Below are 13,315 nucleotides of genomic sequence, written 5' to 3'. Positions count from 1 at the left end.
ATTATCAACCAAGGATGAGTGAATCATCTAGAAGAGTAGAAGAAAAAATACACTAATATGGTATAGTCGTTGGGCAGCATTAAGGTCCACTTGAGGTGAAAGAACAGTAACTTAAAGTTCTGACATTTAACAGAGTCAAACATTCACATTTTGTTGATATTCTTCCCTTCTTTGACTTCTACAAAACTACTCTTGTTGTTTTCTCCATCTTTATTATCTCTACCTCCCAGTCTCAATTCATCCTTTGTTGCCTCTTTTATCATCCATATCTCATCTCACCTCAAATGTCTTCTCAAAGAGGCCTTTTAAGGTTGCTGAGAAATTTAGCTAAGCCACTCCATGATATTACTACCTCAGCACCCATTTTGCATCGCTAATAGCCTACAGGGGCCTTGAACTGACACTAGTCTTACTCACTAGTGCATGCCCTAAATAATGGCCTTCAGAGTCACAAGTAAGTGCAAGTTCCTGATATGACTTCCTCAACACCTCTGGTGATAAAACAGTCACTCCTGCCTCCCAACTCCTTCCTCTTGTGTCCCCTGTAGGTAAGACCACTGTGGAACTTACCAAAACCCCACTTTTTTGGTTTGAATTGACCAATCTAGCCTTAGTCCAGGAACCCCAAAAGCATTCAACCCATGGACCCTAACAAAGGCAAATGCCCCAGGTCTTGCTTCTTGCTTTCTGCCTGTACTCTGCCCTGCCCTTCCCATTTGGACCCTCAGGATGTGCTCTCTACATCTCTAGAATAGTAATAACCTTCTCTATTTCATTTTCCCTTGTAGTCTTCTTTGAACAGGTGGTTCACCGACTGGTACCCCAGGGCTTTACGTAACAAATGTTAATTTAACAAAAATCACAAAAAAAACTGGCTCCATATTTGACTAAACCAAATCTATTTCTTCTAGTTTAATTTATTCATGGCAACTTCATGCACTTTACCAGTGATTGTTTCATTAGGGACATGTGACCTCATTTTGGCCAATAAAATAGTCAGCTGGGAGGTCCCCGAGGAAGATTTTTCTGTTTCTTGAAATATGGCATCTCTTCTTCTTTCTCTGGATGTTGCTGTATTTAGATGTGACAATGAAATTGCAGCCGTCTTCTTACTAGCAGCCTGAGGATGAAGCCAATAAACAATAGTAGGTAAAACCAAGGGAATTAACAGAGAAGCAAAGTTAGAGCCTGGATGTACCACATCTGAAACGCCCTCACCTTAGGATAGATATGGTGTTAAGTCAAATAATGAAATTTCTCATTTTGAACTTATTTGAGTCAGAGTTTTCTATTATATGGAGCTAAAAGCATCTTAATACACATACTAAAGAGTCAGCCTCTATCATATTACTTTGTTGGATTTTCCTCACTGATCACTATCAGACATTTTCTAATAAATGTATGTGTATTCTTGTTTATTGCCTGTCCCCTACATATCATTAGATCACTAGCTCCAGAAGAGCAGAAACCATTTTTCTTCTCATGATTGTATCTTCAGTGACTAGAACAGTGCTTTCCACTTCATAGGCACTCATTAAATACCCACCGAATTATCAATTCTCTCTTTCAAGCCTGTCTTTCTTATTTCCTTCCCTGCCTCATTATCTCACTCTCTAAATATTTGTTTCTTTAAGTTCTTTCCTTTACTGCTCTCTTCCTCACTAATAAAGTTCTAAGCATAAAACTTTAGTAATAATATGATGGCCATGATCAGGTTAGGTGTTTGAAAATGCCCATAAGCATTGCCTCAGTGCCAGTGGGATGAGAGGCCCTTGTGTTCTTCAGGTGACTAACAACTTCACTTCATCAGGTGGTTAGATTTCAAGTGTCTCAGGGCTGAGGCACCTTCTCTAAGGACAGAGGAAGGTTGACTAGTTCATTTTTCTTTATTTCACTTCCCCATTGAATGGAAAGAGGTAAAAATCTAGTAAGGTGAATTATATATAGGTGTCACTCTAGAGGAAACATTTTTCACTTTTTTATTTGTCCTTTTAGTTGTTCCCTTCTTCAGCCAAAGTTCATAAGTCACTTATTGCCATGATTACTTATAATATACCTATATTAACCCCAGTTTACAAGAAAGAAAAATGAGGCTTAAATATTGCCTCATGGTAATCTAGCTTTCAAGTGGAAAAACTGGGATTTTGGCCTAGATTTGTATGATTTTAGAACTTAACTACTAAACAATTACTGGAGGCAGATAGAATTCTAGCTAAGACCACCTGCATGTCGAAAGAATATACTTCTCTCAGAACCCGAATACTGAATGAAACAGCACTTCATCAGGCCTGATCTTGTATGACAGATCTTAGTTAAGATATGTTTAAAATTAAAACCTGTATTAATCAGGGTTCTCCAGGAAAAAAAAAGTACATATAGATAGATAGATAGATAGGTAGATAGAGAGAGACAGAGACAGAGACAGAGACAGAATGAGAGACAGAGACAGACAGACAGAGCTTGGCAGAGACAGAGACAGAGAGGTTGATTTTAAGGAATTAGCTCACACAGTTGTGGAAGCTGTCAAGTCCAAAATCTGAAGGTACCCTGGCAGGCTGGAGACCCAGGGAAGCAATGATGTTATAGTTCAAATCTGAACGTGGTCTGCTGACAGAATTCCCTCTTCCTCAGAGGGAGGATAGGAGTTGTTTCTTAAGGCCTTCAACTGTTTGTATGAGACCCACCACACATTGTGGAGGATAAACTGTTTTAACAAAGTTTTCTTATTTAAAAGTTAATCTCATGTAAAAAAGAGCTTGACAACAACATCTAGACCAGTGTTTGACCAGATCTCTGGTACTATGACCTACCCAACTTGGCACATAAAATTAACCGACAAAGAATCTCAGTACTCTGCCTTGGTTACCTATCAAATCTAATTGCTAGAATCAATTTTGTTGGAAAATCTAGTGTGAACTATTTTAACCAGAGACATAGACAATAATATTATCTAAGTAATACATTTCCTGGATTTTTCCACTTGCTCAGCAGCACATTGCAGACAAGAATAATAGGATGATTGGATAATTCCTCCAATTGGATGGCTGGCAAGACAAGTACTTTGTATCCTTACAATTCATGTTTAAAGTTCAGCTTCTTTCAATGTCATTCCTGGCTGAGAAACAGACTTGTGTGTAGGACAGTCTTTCTTGACACCTTACTGAAAACAGCTAGGTAAAACTAAAGCTATTTGGGGAGTCGTTGGCTGACCCTTTAAACAAATGCTCCCTTCTAGGCATATAACTGTATTGTAATATGTAAGACAATGACTTTAAGTACTGGAAATGGGCAGTGTATGACTTAGGCTCTTAGTTTCATTGTGTTTGACCACGTGAATGCTTTCATAGAAAAATATACAGTGACAAGCATTATCATCTTTGTGCCTAAAAGGCACTCACATGTGTCATCTAGTAATTGATTTTTTTCTCTTCCTATGAATAAAGAATGCAGTGGAAACAATTTACCTTGGCCTATCGCAGGGTAATTTGCTTTATAAATTTGAACTGTTCTTATAGAAGCATTCTAAATTGAAAGCCACAACTTTTCTTTTCCTTTAGTTTATGAAAAATCAATTCCCTCTCACACATTGAGTATATTGTTTGGTAATAAATTTTTGTAACTACCAGATATATGGCATCAAAGAGCCAATTGGTTTAGGTGTAAAATTTAAAAAGACTTAAGAAAAGGGCCAACAGTTTTCTCTCATTAGATAAATCTTCAATAACATTTCTCCCTTGACAATGTCTAGTGACTATCCCCTAGTAGATAAACTTGAGCTTCAAAGCACCAATCTATTAAATAATAATCAATTTATCTACACTTCTTCACAACTCCAAGACAAGTAAAACAAGTTAGAATCCAGCAATTTTTGTCCCCAACCCCAGAAATAAGGGATATTTACCTATTGTATTGTATTTGTTCTATGTGTGTCTAGGTGCTCAATGTCTTCTACTTGCCATTATAAAAGGTAAAATCTCAGTTTTCCACCTCCTTCTGTGTTTCTCTTTCTTATGTATCTCCTTTACTACTCACACAGAATAGTTCACTTCTGATACTTCTAGTCACAAAATGTGTGGAGGTATTTTTCCACACCAAGCATTTCTCTGCATGCAACACCAGCTGGGTGTGCTACAATTCAACTCAAGTCTGACACTAGATATCCAGATAGCATAGGATTCTATAAGTTAAATCTTCAGTCCTACAAGACTGTCCCCACCCCCAACTTTAGACACCAGTAGTAAGCACAGAGTGTTACCTGTGCTTCCCACTGACCAGTTACAGATTGGAGATTCCTCCCTTAGGTTCCATTAATTTGCTAGAGCAGCTCACAGAACTCAGTGACATGTTTACTTACCTTTACCAGTTTATTAAAGGGTATGATAAAGGATACACTGAACATCCCTTTGGAAGAGATGCATAGGGCAAGATATGTGGGAAGGAGTGCAGAGCTTCCATGCTCTTTCCAGGCACACCACTCTCTCAGCACCTCCACATGTTCACCAACCAGGTCATGTTTGAGTTTCTATGGAGGCTTCATCACATAGCCATGGTTGATTATTAACTCCATTTACAACCCTTTTCTCTTCTCAAGAGAATGGGGGCAAGGGCAAGGCTGAAAATTTCAAGCTTCTAATCATGCCTTGGTCTTTTAGATGACCAGCTCTCATCCAGGAGCCCACTCAGAGTTGCCTCATTAGAACAAAAGACAATCTTACCACTCAGGAAATTACAAGGGTTTCAGGAGCTCTGTGTCAGGAACCAGGGTCAGAGACAAATACTGAAAAAAAAGATGTTCTTACTGCTCTTATCACTTAAGAATTCACAAGGGTTTTAGGATCTCTGTGGCAGGAACCAGGGACAGATACGAATACATATGTATTTCTTATTACAAATCACAATATCATAGACATGATTCCTGAAATTTTCATCATTAGTAGAATATCACCACAGCACTCATTTACTATTTAGTAACTGTGGGAAGGGGAACACAGTTACTTATTATTTTCTATTAATACTTTAGTTAAAATTGCCCCATTAGACACTGAAAAATTAAAATGAAATGTTACGATAGTAATCTTTGTGAAAAGTGGTAATTTGGGAAAGAGCATATCCTAAATTATCCCATGGACTTCAAGAGCATGGAAGGAATGTTGTCGGGATATCCTGAGCCTCCATGCACCAAACACTTGAAAAATTGTGGATCTCTGATTCAATGGTGAAGAGTGAAACCTAAGCAGAAAGTGAGATGATGTAAAACACTAACTGTATAAGTTAAATAATGTACTATCATGTACAATTCATAAAATGTGATGAAACAGGCACTTTGTCTCTATGGTCTTCTACTCAAAAACATATAGCCCCAGTCTAATCAAGAAAAAAACACCAGATAAATCCCAACTGAGGGACATTCTACAGAATACCACGCCAGGATTCAAAACTGTCAAGGTCATCATTAACAAGGAAAGTCAGGGAAATTGTCACAGTCTAGAGGAGCTTAAAGAGACATTACTACTTAATGCAATGTATAATTCTGGATGGGATCCTGGAATGGAAAAAGGACAGTAGCAGAAAATTTAGGAAAACCAAATAAACTATGGACTTTTGTTGATAATAATGTACCAATATTGGCACATTAATTGTAACAAATATGCCATGTTAGCTATGTTAATAACATGAGAAACTGGGAGATGAGTATTTGGGAGCTGTATCATCTTTGCAATTTTTCTGTAAATCTAAAACTCTTCAAAACTGTTTATGAAGAAAATGTACAATGAATAGATCCCTGATATACTTAAATTGTTGACAGGATTAAGCTTCCATTTATGGTTTTCTTTATTTTTGTCTTTTACTTTTGTTTTCCCCAATTAACTTTAGAACACTTTGATAGACAATAAAGGAATTAAGCCTGCGTACAGGTTAAATTTCTATTGTTTTTATGCAGCTGTAGATTCTCAGATACTTGAAATGGCTATTGAGTTTGTAACCCAACTTACAGAAATTAAATACTGTACCTACTTGCCTGCTTCACAGCTGTGTTTTGTTTTGTTTTGCTTTGTTTGAAGCCATTTCCATTACACCATTAACAATTTATTTTATCAATCACTGTGACCAGTTCTAGCAATGAAAGCAGCAAGTTCAATAATGTCTTTTTTTTTTTTTTTTTTTTTGCGGTACACAGGCCTCTCACTGTTGTGGCCTCTCCTGTTGCGGAGCACAGGCTCCGGACGCACAGGCTCAGTGGCCATGGCACACGGGCCCAGCCACTCCGCGGCATGTGGGATCTTCCCGGACTGGGGCACGAACCCGTTTCCCCTGCATCGGCAGGCGGAACCTCAACCACTGTGCCACCAAGGAAGCCCCAATAATGGTTTTAATCAAACTAAATATTAGCTCACTAATTTTTCCACTTGTTGAAATATAAATTTTCAACATTCTTTTCCAGTAGGGCACTTTTCCCCCATTCACAGAGTGTGTATTCACTATATTCACTTTTTCAGGTTTTTAGAGTTCTTGCCAAGGTTATTATGATAATGTCTATTTCTAACCTGGTAATTCCTAATCTACATATTACTCACTACAGCTTGTGTTTTTTCCCAAATGGCTGGAGTCAAGCTGAGAAATAACACAAATTAACCTACACATATGTTATACTTCTTCTAAATCTCCAATCTCCTTTTTCCAGAAATTAAATATTTGCTTGATTTAATTTTTTGTTTTTAATTCCTTCATCAGCCAACCTTTGGTTAGAATGAGTAAATTAATATCACAATTACAGAAAAATGGGTGAGAAAAGAAAGAAGACAGAAAGCTCTAGATTATGTGCTCTATAACTCTTACAAACTTCTGGACTGATAAAAATACCAAGTGCAATGGAGTATTTACTGATCCTGTGTAGCCTGAGAGGTTTCAAAGTACTGGAATTCTCTCCATTTAGCCAAAGTGAAGCCAGGAGTGAAGTTATTTTGTTCCACAAATATTATCAACATTCTCCAGAATCTTATTTCACTTGGATCCTCAAGGGTTGTGTAGGGAAATCCTTAGGTGGCTTTTACATTAAATGAGACAATAGGCCTATTCTGAAATAAATAAATATCTCAAGTTTGTCTTGTAAGATGTAAAATAAGTGTTCTAAAAGACTACGATACTGCTTACCAACTTTGAAAAGTGGGTGAAAAGATGTGCATTTCAAAGAACTATATTGAAGGGACTGAGCAAACAAAAAAGTAAGCTAACTCATCAAAATGTTCCACCAAAAGGTGTATTTTACTCTAGATAGATTTAGAAAACTATTTAAAATAAAAGAAAACCTTTGACTTTTGAATTAATAAACACACACAATGAATATGTATCTTCATTTCTCAGAGCTTTATTAATACCTATATTAATGAATAAGAAAGCATGCAATACAGAATCTGATATCGAACAATTAATACACATTTGCCACTGGACTACATACTGCCATCCTGGGCCATACAATATCCAACCGTCTCACTTCCAAAGCATGGCTAGAGCTGCTTTGGGATATTGCTCACTTTCAGATGCTGTATGATGTCACAGAGGAGGAATATTCTCGAAATACAAACATAAATACATATTTCATAAAATTCCAAGTATTTTAAGCAGGGATAGCATAAATTTCACACATTTTATTGGTAAAAGTATCACAGACAATCACTAAACAATTACCTTCATTATTTTTTTTTCATTTGTGCACACACATTTTCCTGAGTGGCCTTTTCATTTTACTACTTTTACTGATGTCAACTTGTACTGCTTTTAAAAATCATATTTACTGAAAGCATATGGATGGTTAGTGTAAGAAAGCTACTATGAATGAATATTTTAAGGCCTCTGCATAAAATTGCTCTGGTGTGATAATTGGCATGTTAATGTAAAAAGTTTCCTGTCCAAATATAGTTCAGCTTCTCTTTCTCCCATGTTTTCCAGGGTAATTGTGGAAATAGGCAAAATAGTTTAATGATTGTGAGAAAAAGTTCATCTATATATAACCATAAATTTGGTTTGGAACAAATATGAAAGAGGAAAGACAGGAAATAATAACTATAGTGGAAAATATACATCAGAAGAATATAAAAAGAGAAAAGATTAAACAAATAGATGTTCACAAATGTAGATTAGGAGATATACGCACATTCAGACTTAATATAAACAACAAAAAACTAATGTTGAAATATATATGTGGGTAAAACTTAATTTTCCCATGACTTTAATGAAAGTGTGTGACAAATATTAGTTTGAGAAGGCAGAGGCTCTTCATAACTGTCACCAGTACACAATAGCACTAATCATTTAGCAACCTTTTTTTTTCTAACCAAATTTACATTACCAAAAATAAAATGTTAAATAATTAGATGAGACTACACAAAATGTACCTTCTAAATTTATTACATTGTTTTTACCATATGTAAGTTTGTTTTTAGTACACTGACACAGTATTAGCTAAAACTTGAAGATAAAGTTCAAGGAAAAAATATGTATGCACTTGGCATATAAGATACACAGTGTTTGAATACATACTTACAAATGTGGTATATTAACATTATAACTAGTAAATTATGATCACATGTAACTGAACATGGCCACAAAATAGAACAACCAGTCTGACTAAACATATTATTACCATCCTTGTCATTCAGTTATAAGTTCTTATTTCCAACTAAATCAAATCTTACTTTTTTCAAGGGAAATATTTTTGGTTGATGGTAAAATAAGACTTATTGGAGTTCCAGGACTAAATTTTTGCACATTAAAAAAGCCATCTGTGAGTTTTGTCAACCTACAGCTCTGTCCATCCACTCAAAGAAAGAATTTGCAATGTGATGAGAAAGATCTCATCAGATCTGAAACCTTGGACGTTACAGGTTGCCAAGTCCAGACCCAGTGGAAGCTTAGGAAGAGAATGCATAGGGGAGCATAACTGGGCTCACACCCCTTGTCTCTTTGGCTACTTTGAGCCTGCTTCCATTCAAAGCCTCTCTGGTACAAACACAGAAGAGGGTGCCCAGTCACTTAATATTCTAAACACAATCTAAGTCTGACTGTATAATCAGAGTTAGAAAGGGCAATAAAAGCATATTTGTTCATTCCTATATCTCTAGGAAAGGTATCAAAACTTCACAAATTTTACATGAGGATTTAAGAGCCACCCATATAACTCAATAAATCACACTATCAGAAAAAAAATCCCAAATATCTAACGTTGATTTCTATTCTGATTTTCATTAACATAGATAGTAACTTCATACTACTGACATTATTTAATAGTCTTTCAGTTTCTCTTTTTTATCTCTTTTTCATTTATTTCTTTTTGTGTGTGTAGATCTTAACTAATAATGTGGAGAAGAAAATGTAGAAATAACTAAAAAAAAAAAATTAGCACATTATCTTTGCAAGCTTTAGAGGAAAAAGCATTCTAAAATCTACTGGAAGCACCGATTTTGTCATTCTAGGTTTCTTTAACTTCCCCAGGTATAAAATCTTCATTAACCATAGCAACAAGAATACCAACACATATACATCATCATATTTCAATATCTTCACTTTCAAACATCATCAGTCCTTCAGGATTCACATGCATCTGGAATACCAGTATGCTCCAAATCCCTTTGAATATAACAAACATAAATGAGGGAAAAAGATCAGTAATACTAATTAATTTGAAATTTCAGTAATTAAACTCTAGTAGTTAAAAGTTAAGAAGTTCTACACACCAAATCAGATATGATTTAAAGAGCTTCATAATGGGAACAATATATTCTCAAAATGCTACGTAACCTGCTGGGCACATGAAGAGAAGCTTTCTCAACATTCAATGGAAACTTTCACCAATGAAACTATACATTTACCACAGTTTATAATACAACATTTACACACAGTTTAATCATAAATTACATATCTTCAAGTTACACATTACAAAGTCTACATCTAATTTAAGCAAGAAGAAATATTCACTCCCCCCCCCCACACCACAACTAAAACATCAATTGTCTCTTGGTTTAGCGTAATACTGAAATAAGTATTTTCAGTTTTGCTATGGATGAAAATTAAGTTGATGGTGTTTCTGTAAATTGATCAAATGTGCACATAGAAGACCACGGACAGTTAAGAGGACAAAAAATAAAGAACAGACAACAGAAGGAAACTAATGTTCTTTAGGAATACTCATGTATTCTTTGCTTAGAATGACATATATTGTTTCATATATGAGATTTTGTTGGTTTATTTTTGTGTGTGTTATTGGGGTATTTCTTTTCAACCCCAAGAGGCAGTCATGAACCCCATTTCTCCCTCTGCACATCTCCTTAAAATTCTATACTGTAACACATTTGATGTAGATTTATAATTATGTCTCTTGAAAAGTTCCTTCCTGACTTTCATCTCGTTATCAGTGGTTTTCTTCAGTAGGTTGAGCTAGAATGACAAAAATCCCTTAGCCTTATAGGTTTAGTATGTGGTTTTATCTACAGTTATGTTTATTTTAATTAGGAGTTGAATACATCCACCTTCTTTATGATTTTCTAAGCTGTTATATACAAATTTCAGAAGATAAAGACCCAATTAATAATGGAATATAGGCTTAATATGACAGATACAACATGATTTCTGATGCACTTTACACTAAACTACAAAGATAAATTTAACACAAAAAGAAAGAGGCCCTTTTTAGCAAATAATTGCCTAATTTGGGCACAGTTATTGCACTTCAGTGTCTCGAACTCTACTAAAGAGTAGAGAAATAGGTTATAGACATAAATCTGTACAGTTTTTATAAGTTCTTTACTGAAAATGTATATACAAATTATATCAACAATATATTCTTAAAATAAAGGTAGAAAACATAAAAAACAGACAGAAACAAAAAATATAAGAGATATCTCCACTCCCTATTGGTCATTTTTGCAGAAAAACTAATAACAAAAAAGTGGAGACAGCAACAAATATCAAACAAAAAGACAAGCAAAAATGCCACCGTACTTAAACCTTCTAACAGTCTAAACAAAAGTTTAGATAGAATAAACGTACTCTTGGAAAATCAGATATTTGTTAGTTTTCCATTAGCTATGTACTGGGTCCACAAAAAACAGAATGGAAAAAAATCAGTAATATTGCACATGTTGGTAAAAATAAATGAAAAAATACAGTGCACCAGAAATAATATATACTATATATTAATATCTGCCATGATAAGCCTTTCTGTACAAAAGGGTGTGACTTTTTTTCAATTTCTTTTATTTTTAAATACACATTCTGAATTAATCAAATTGTAAATTTATTTTTAACTTTTGACTAAGGGTCTAGCTCTAGACTTGATTCTGGTATTGGTTTCTATTTACATAGCTATTTATAAATCTAACAATTTGAAGTATTCATTGAAATTGGATCTTAAACTTTGATTATATATATCCTGTTGGAAAATGTGAAGTAGCAGTTTTAATTTTATAAAGGATGTTCTTCCATAGTGGGAGAATCACCCCTAGAGGGTCTGGCCTGCTGCTCTGGAGTGAAGGTTTTCAAGGGAATGACTTTAATTGAATTATCACTAGGATGAAGTCTTTCAGACATGGCATAAAACTGAGATCTTGTACTACCTTGTGATCCCTGATCAAGAGAAAGTAGTCCATCAGGGCCAGCACCTTGCCCCCAACCTTGCTGCAGACCCATTGGTAGTTGTGCGGGGCTGCAATGGAGGGCAGCAGCCTGTGGCAGAGGAGGGCTGCAGTGGATTGCGGCAGCCTGTGCCAGGGGAGGGCTGTAGCGGAGGGCAGAGGCCTGTGCTGGTGAAGGGCTGTGGCAAAGAGCAGTAGCCTGTGCTAGAGGTGGGCTGTGGTGCAGAGTGGAGGTCTGTGCTGGTGGAGGGCTGTAGCACAGTGCAATAGCCTGGGTCACCGGCGGACTGTGGCAGAGCACAATGGTCTGTGTCACTGGAGGGTTGTGCCGGCGAAGAGTGGTCTGCGTCAGGGGTGGGCTGTGGCACAGAGCAGAGGTCTGTGCCTGTAAAGGGCTGGAATGTGTCAGAGAAGCTGGCATCCAGCAGGCATCAGAGTGGCCCAAGATGAGACATTCTTGAGTGCAGTTGTCAGAGGCCTCTTCCAAGGTTGGTTGAACAGTTATTTCTGCAGCTGTTAGGGTGGGAAACAAATGATAAAATTTATGTTTCAAAGACATATGTTTAATAGCTACTTAAAATAAATCATATTGTTACAGGAACATTTAATAATCTGTATATAAATGCATCAGAGACTTCTAATATTTTCACAATTGGTACTTGATTTGTCAAGAAATAATTCTTACAGTAACATAAATAGCCAGGAGTGGGAGGATGGCATTTCATTTCTATAATTAGGATACTTTGGTTTAGTCTCCCAAATGTAGATATTTTAAATTGTGTTTGTGACTGGGAATGGAAGCTGTGGTCATTGATCTCTACACACAAGTCAGTTGAAATATGGTCCTAACACAAAGAGACGACATGAGTGAAACCAGTCACAGAATGGTAAATGGAAAAACCAGTCACAGAAACATGTAATTAACTAACAAATTATAGCTAATGGTTTGGTTAAGAATCTAATTAATTAATCTGAGAATAAATCTAAGAATCAATTAGGTTAATTTGGAAACATAGCTTATTGAACTCTAAGATATGTCTTTTAGTTTCCAGAATGAAATATAGCTGTAATTATCTTAGAGACAATTGATTTCTGTATTCCTCATTTTCTGAAATCATGGCATATCAGTTTAGCAACATAATGAATTACAGATCCAAAATACTTAGCTCTAAACTACAATACTTTTTAAAACTCCTTTATAAGATTTCTGTAACATTTTCAAATGTCCATAGGTATGAAATATCAATAAGTATACCACACAAAGACTAGCCAAGTAAAGATAGAGTAGCTATATCAATATAAAAGTTGACTTTAGGGTTTCCCTGGTGGCGCAGTGGTTGAGAGTCCGCCTGCCGATGCAGGGGACACGAGTTTGTGCCCCGGTCCGGGAAGATCCCACATGCCACGGAGCGGCTGGGCCCGTGATCCATGGCCGCTGAGCCTGTGCGTCCGGAGCCTGTGCTCCGCAACAGGAGAGGCCACAACAGTGAGAGGCCCACGTACCGCAAAAGGAAAAAAAAAAAAAAAAAAAGTTGACTTTAAAGCAAAGAATGCTACTAGTGATAGTGAAGGATATTACATCATGACTTTTTTTTTAAAAAAAGGTCATTTCTCTAAGAAGACACAACAATCCTAAAAGTTAAAAATAGAATTCATGTTCCTATAAGTCCCCAACAGGATATAGAGTC

General features: G+C 36.1%; 1 protein-coding gene across 1 annotated transcript in view; it reads right to left on the bottom strand.

The window, feature by feature from the left end:
* Positions 1 to 11,457: 11,457 nt before the first annotated feature.
* PCDH11X (protocadherin 11 X-linked) overlaps positions 11,458 to 13,315 on the bottom strand; it is a 757,630-nt gene continuing 755,772 nt past the window's right edge. Inside the window, exon 8 of the mRNA XM_065900626.1 lies at positions 11,458 to 12,140. Within this exon, the coding sequence (XP_065756698.1) occupies positions 11,458 to 12,140 (683 nt within the window). The remainder of the gene's footprint in view (positions 12,141 to 13,315) is intronic.

Source organism: Phocoena phocoena, chromosome X (genome assembly GCF_963924675.1).
Source record: "Phocoena phocoena chromosome X, mPhoPho1.1, whole genome shotgun sequence".
In the NCBI taxonomy this organism is placed as follows: domain Eukaryota; kingdom Metazoa; phylum Chordata; class Mammalia; order Artiodactyla; family Phocoenidae; genus Phocoena; species Phocoena phocoena.
This window is presented reverse-complemented; position numbering and strand designations above follow the sequence as displayed.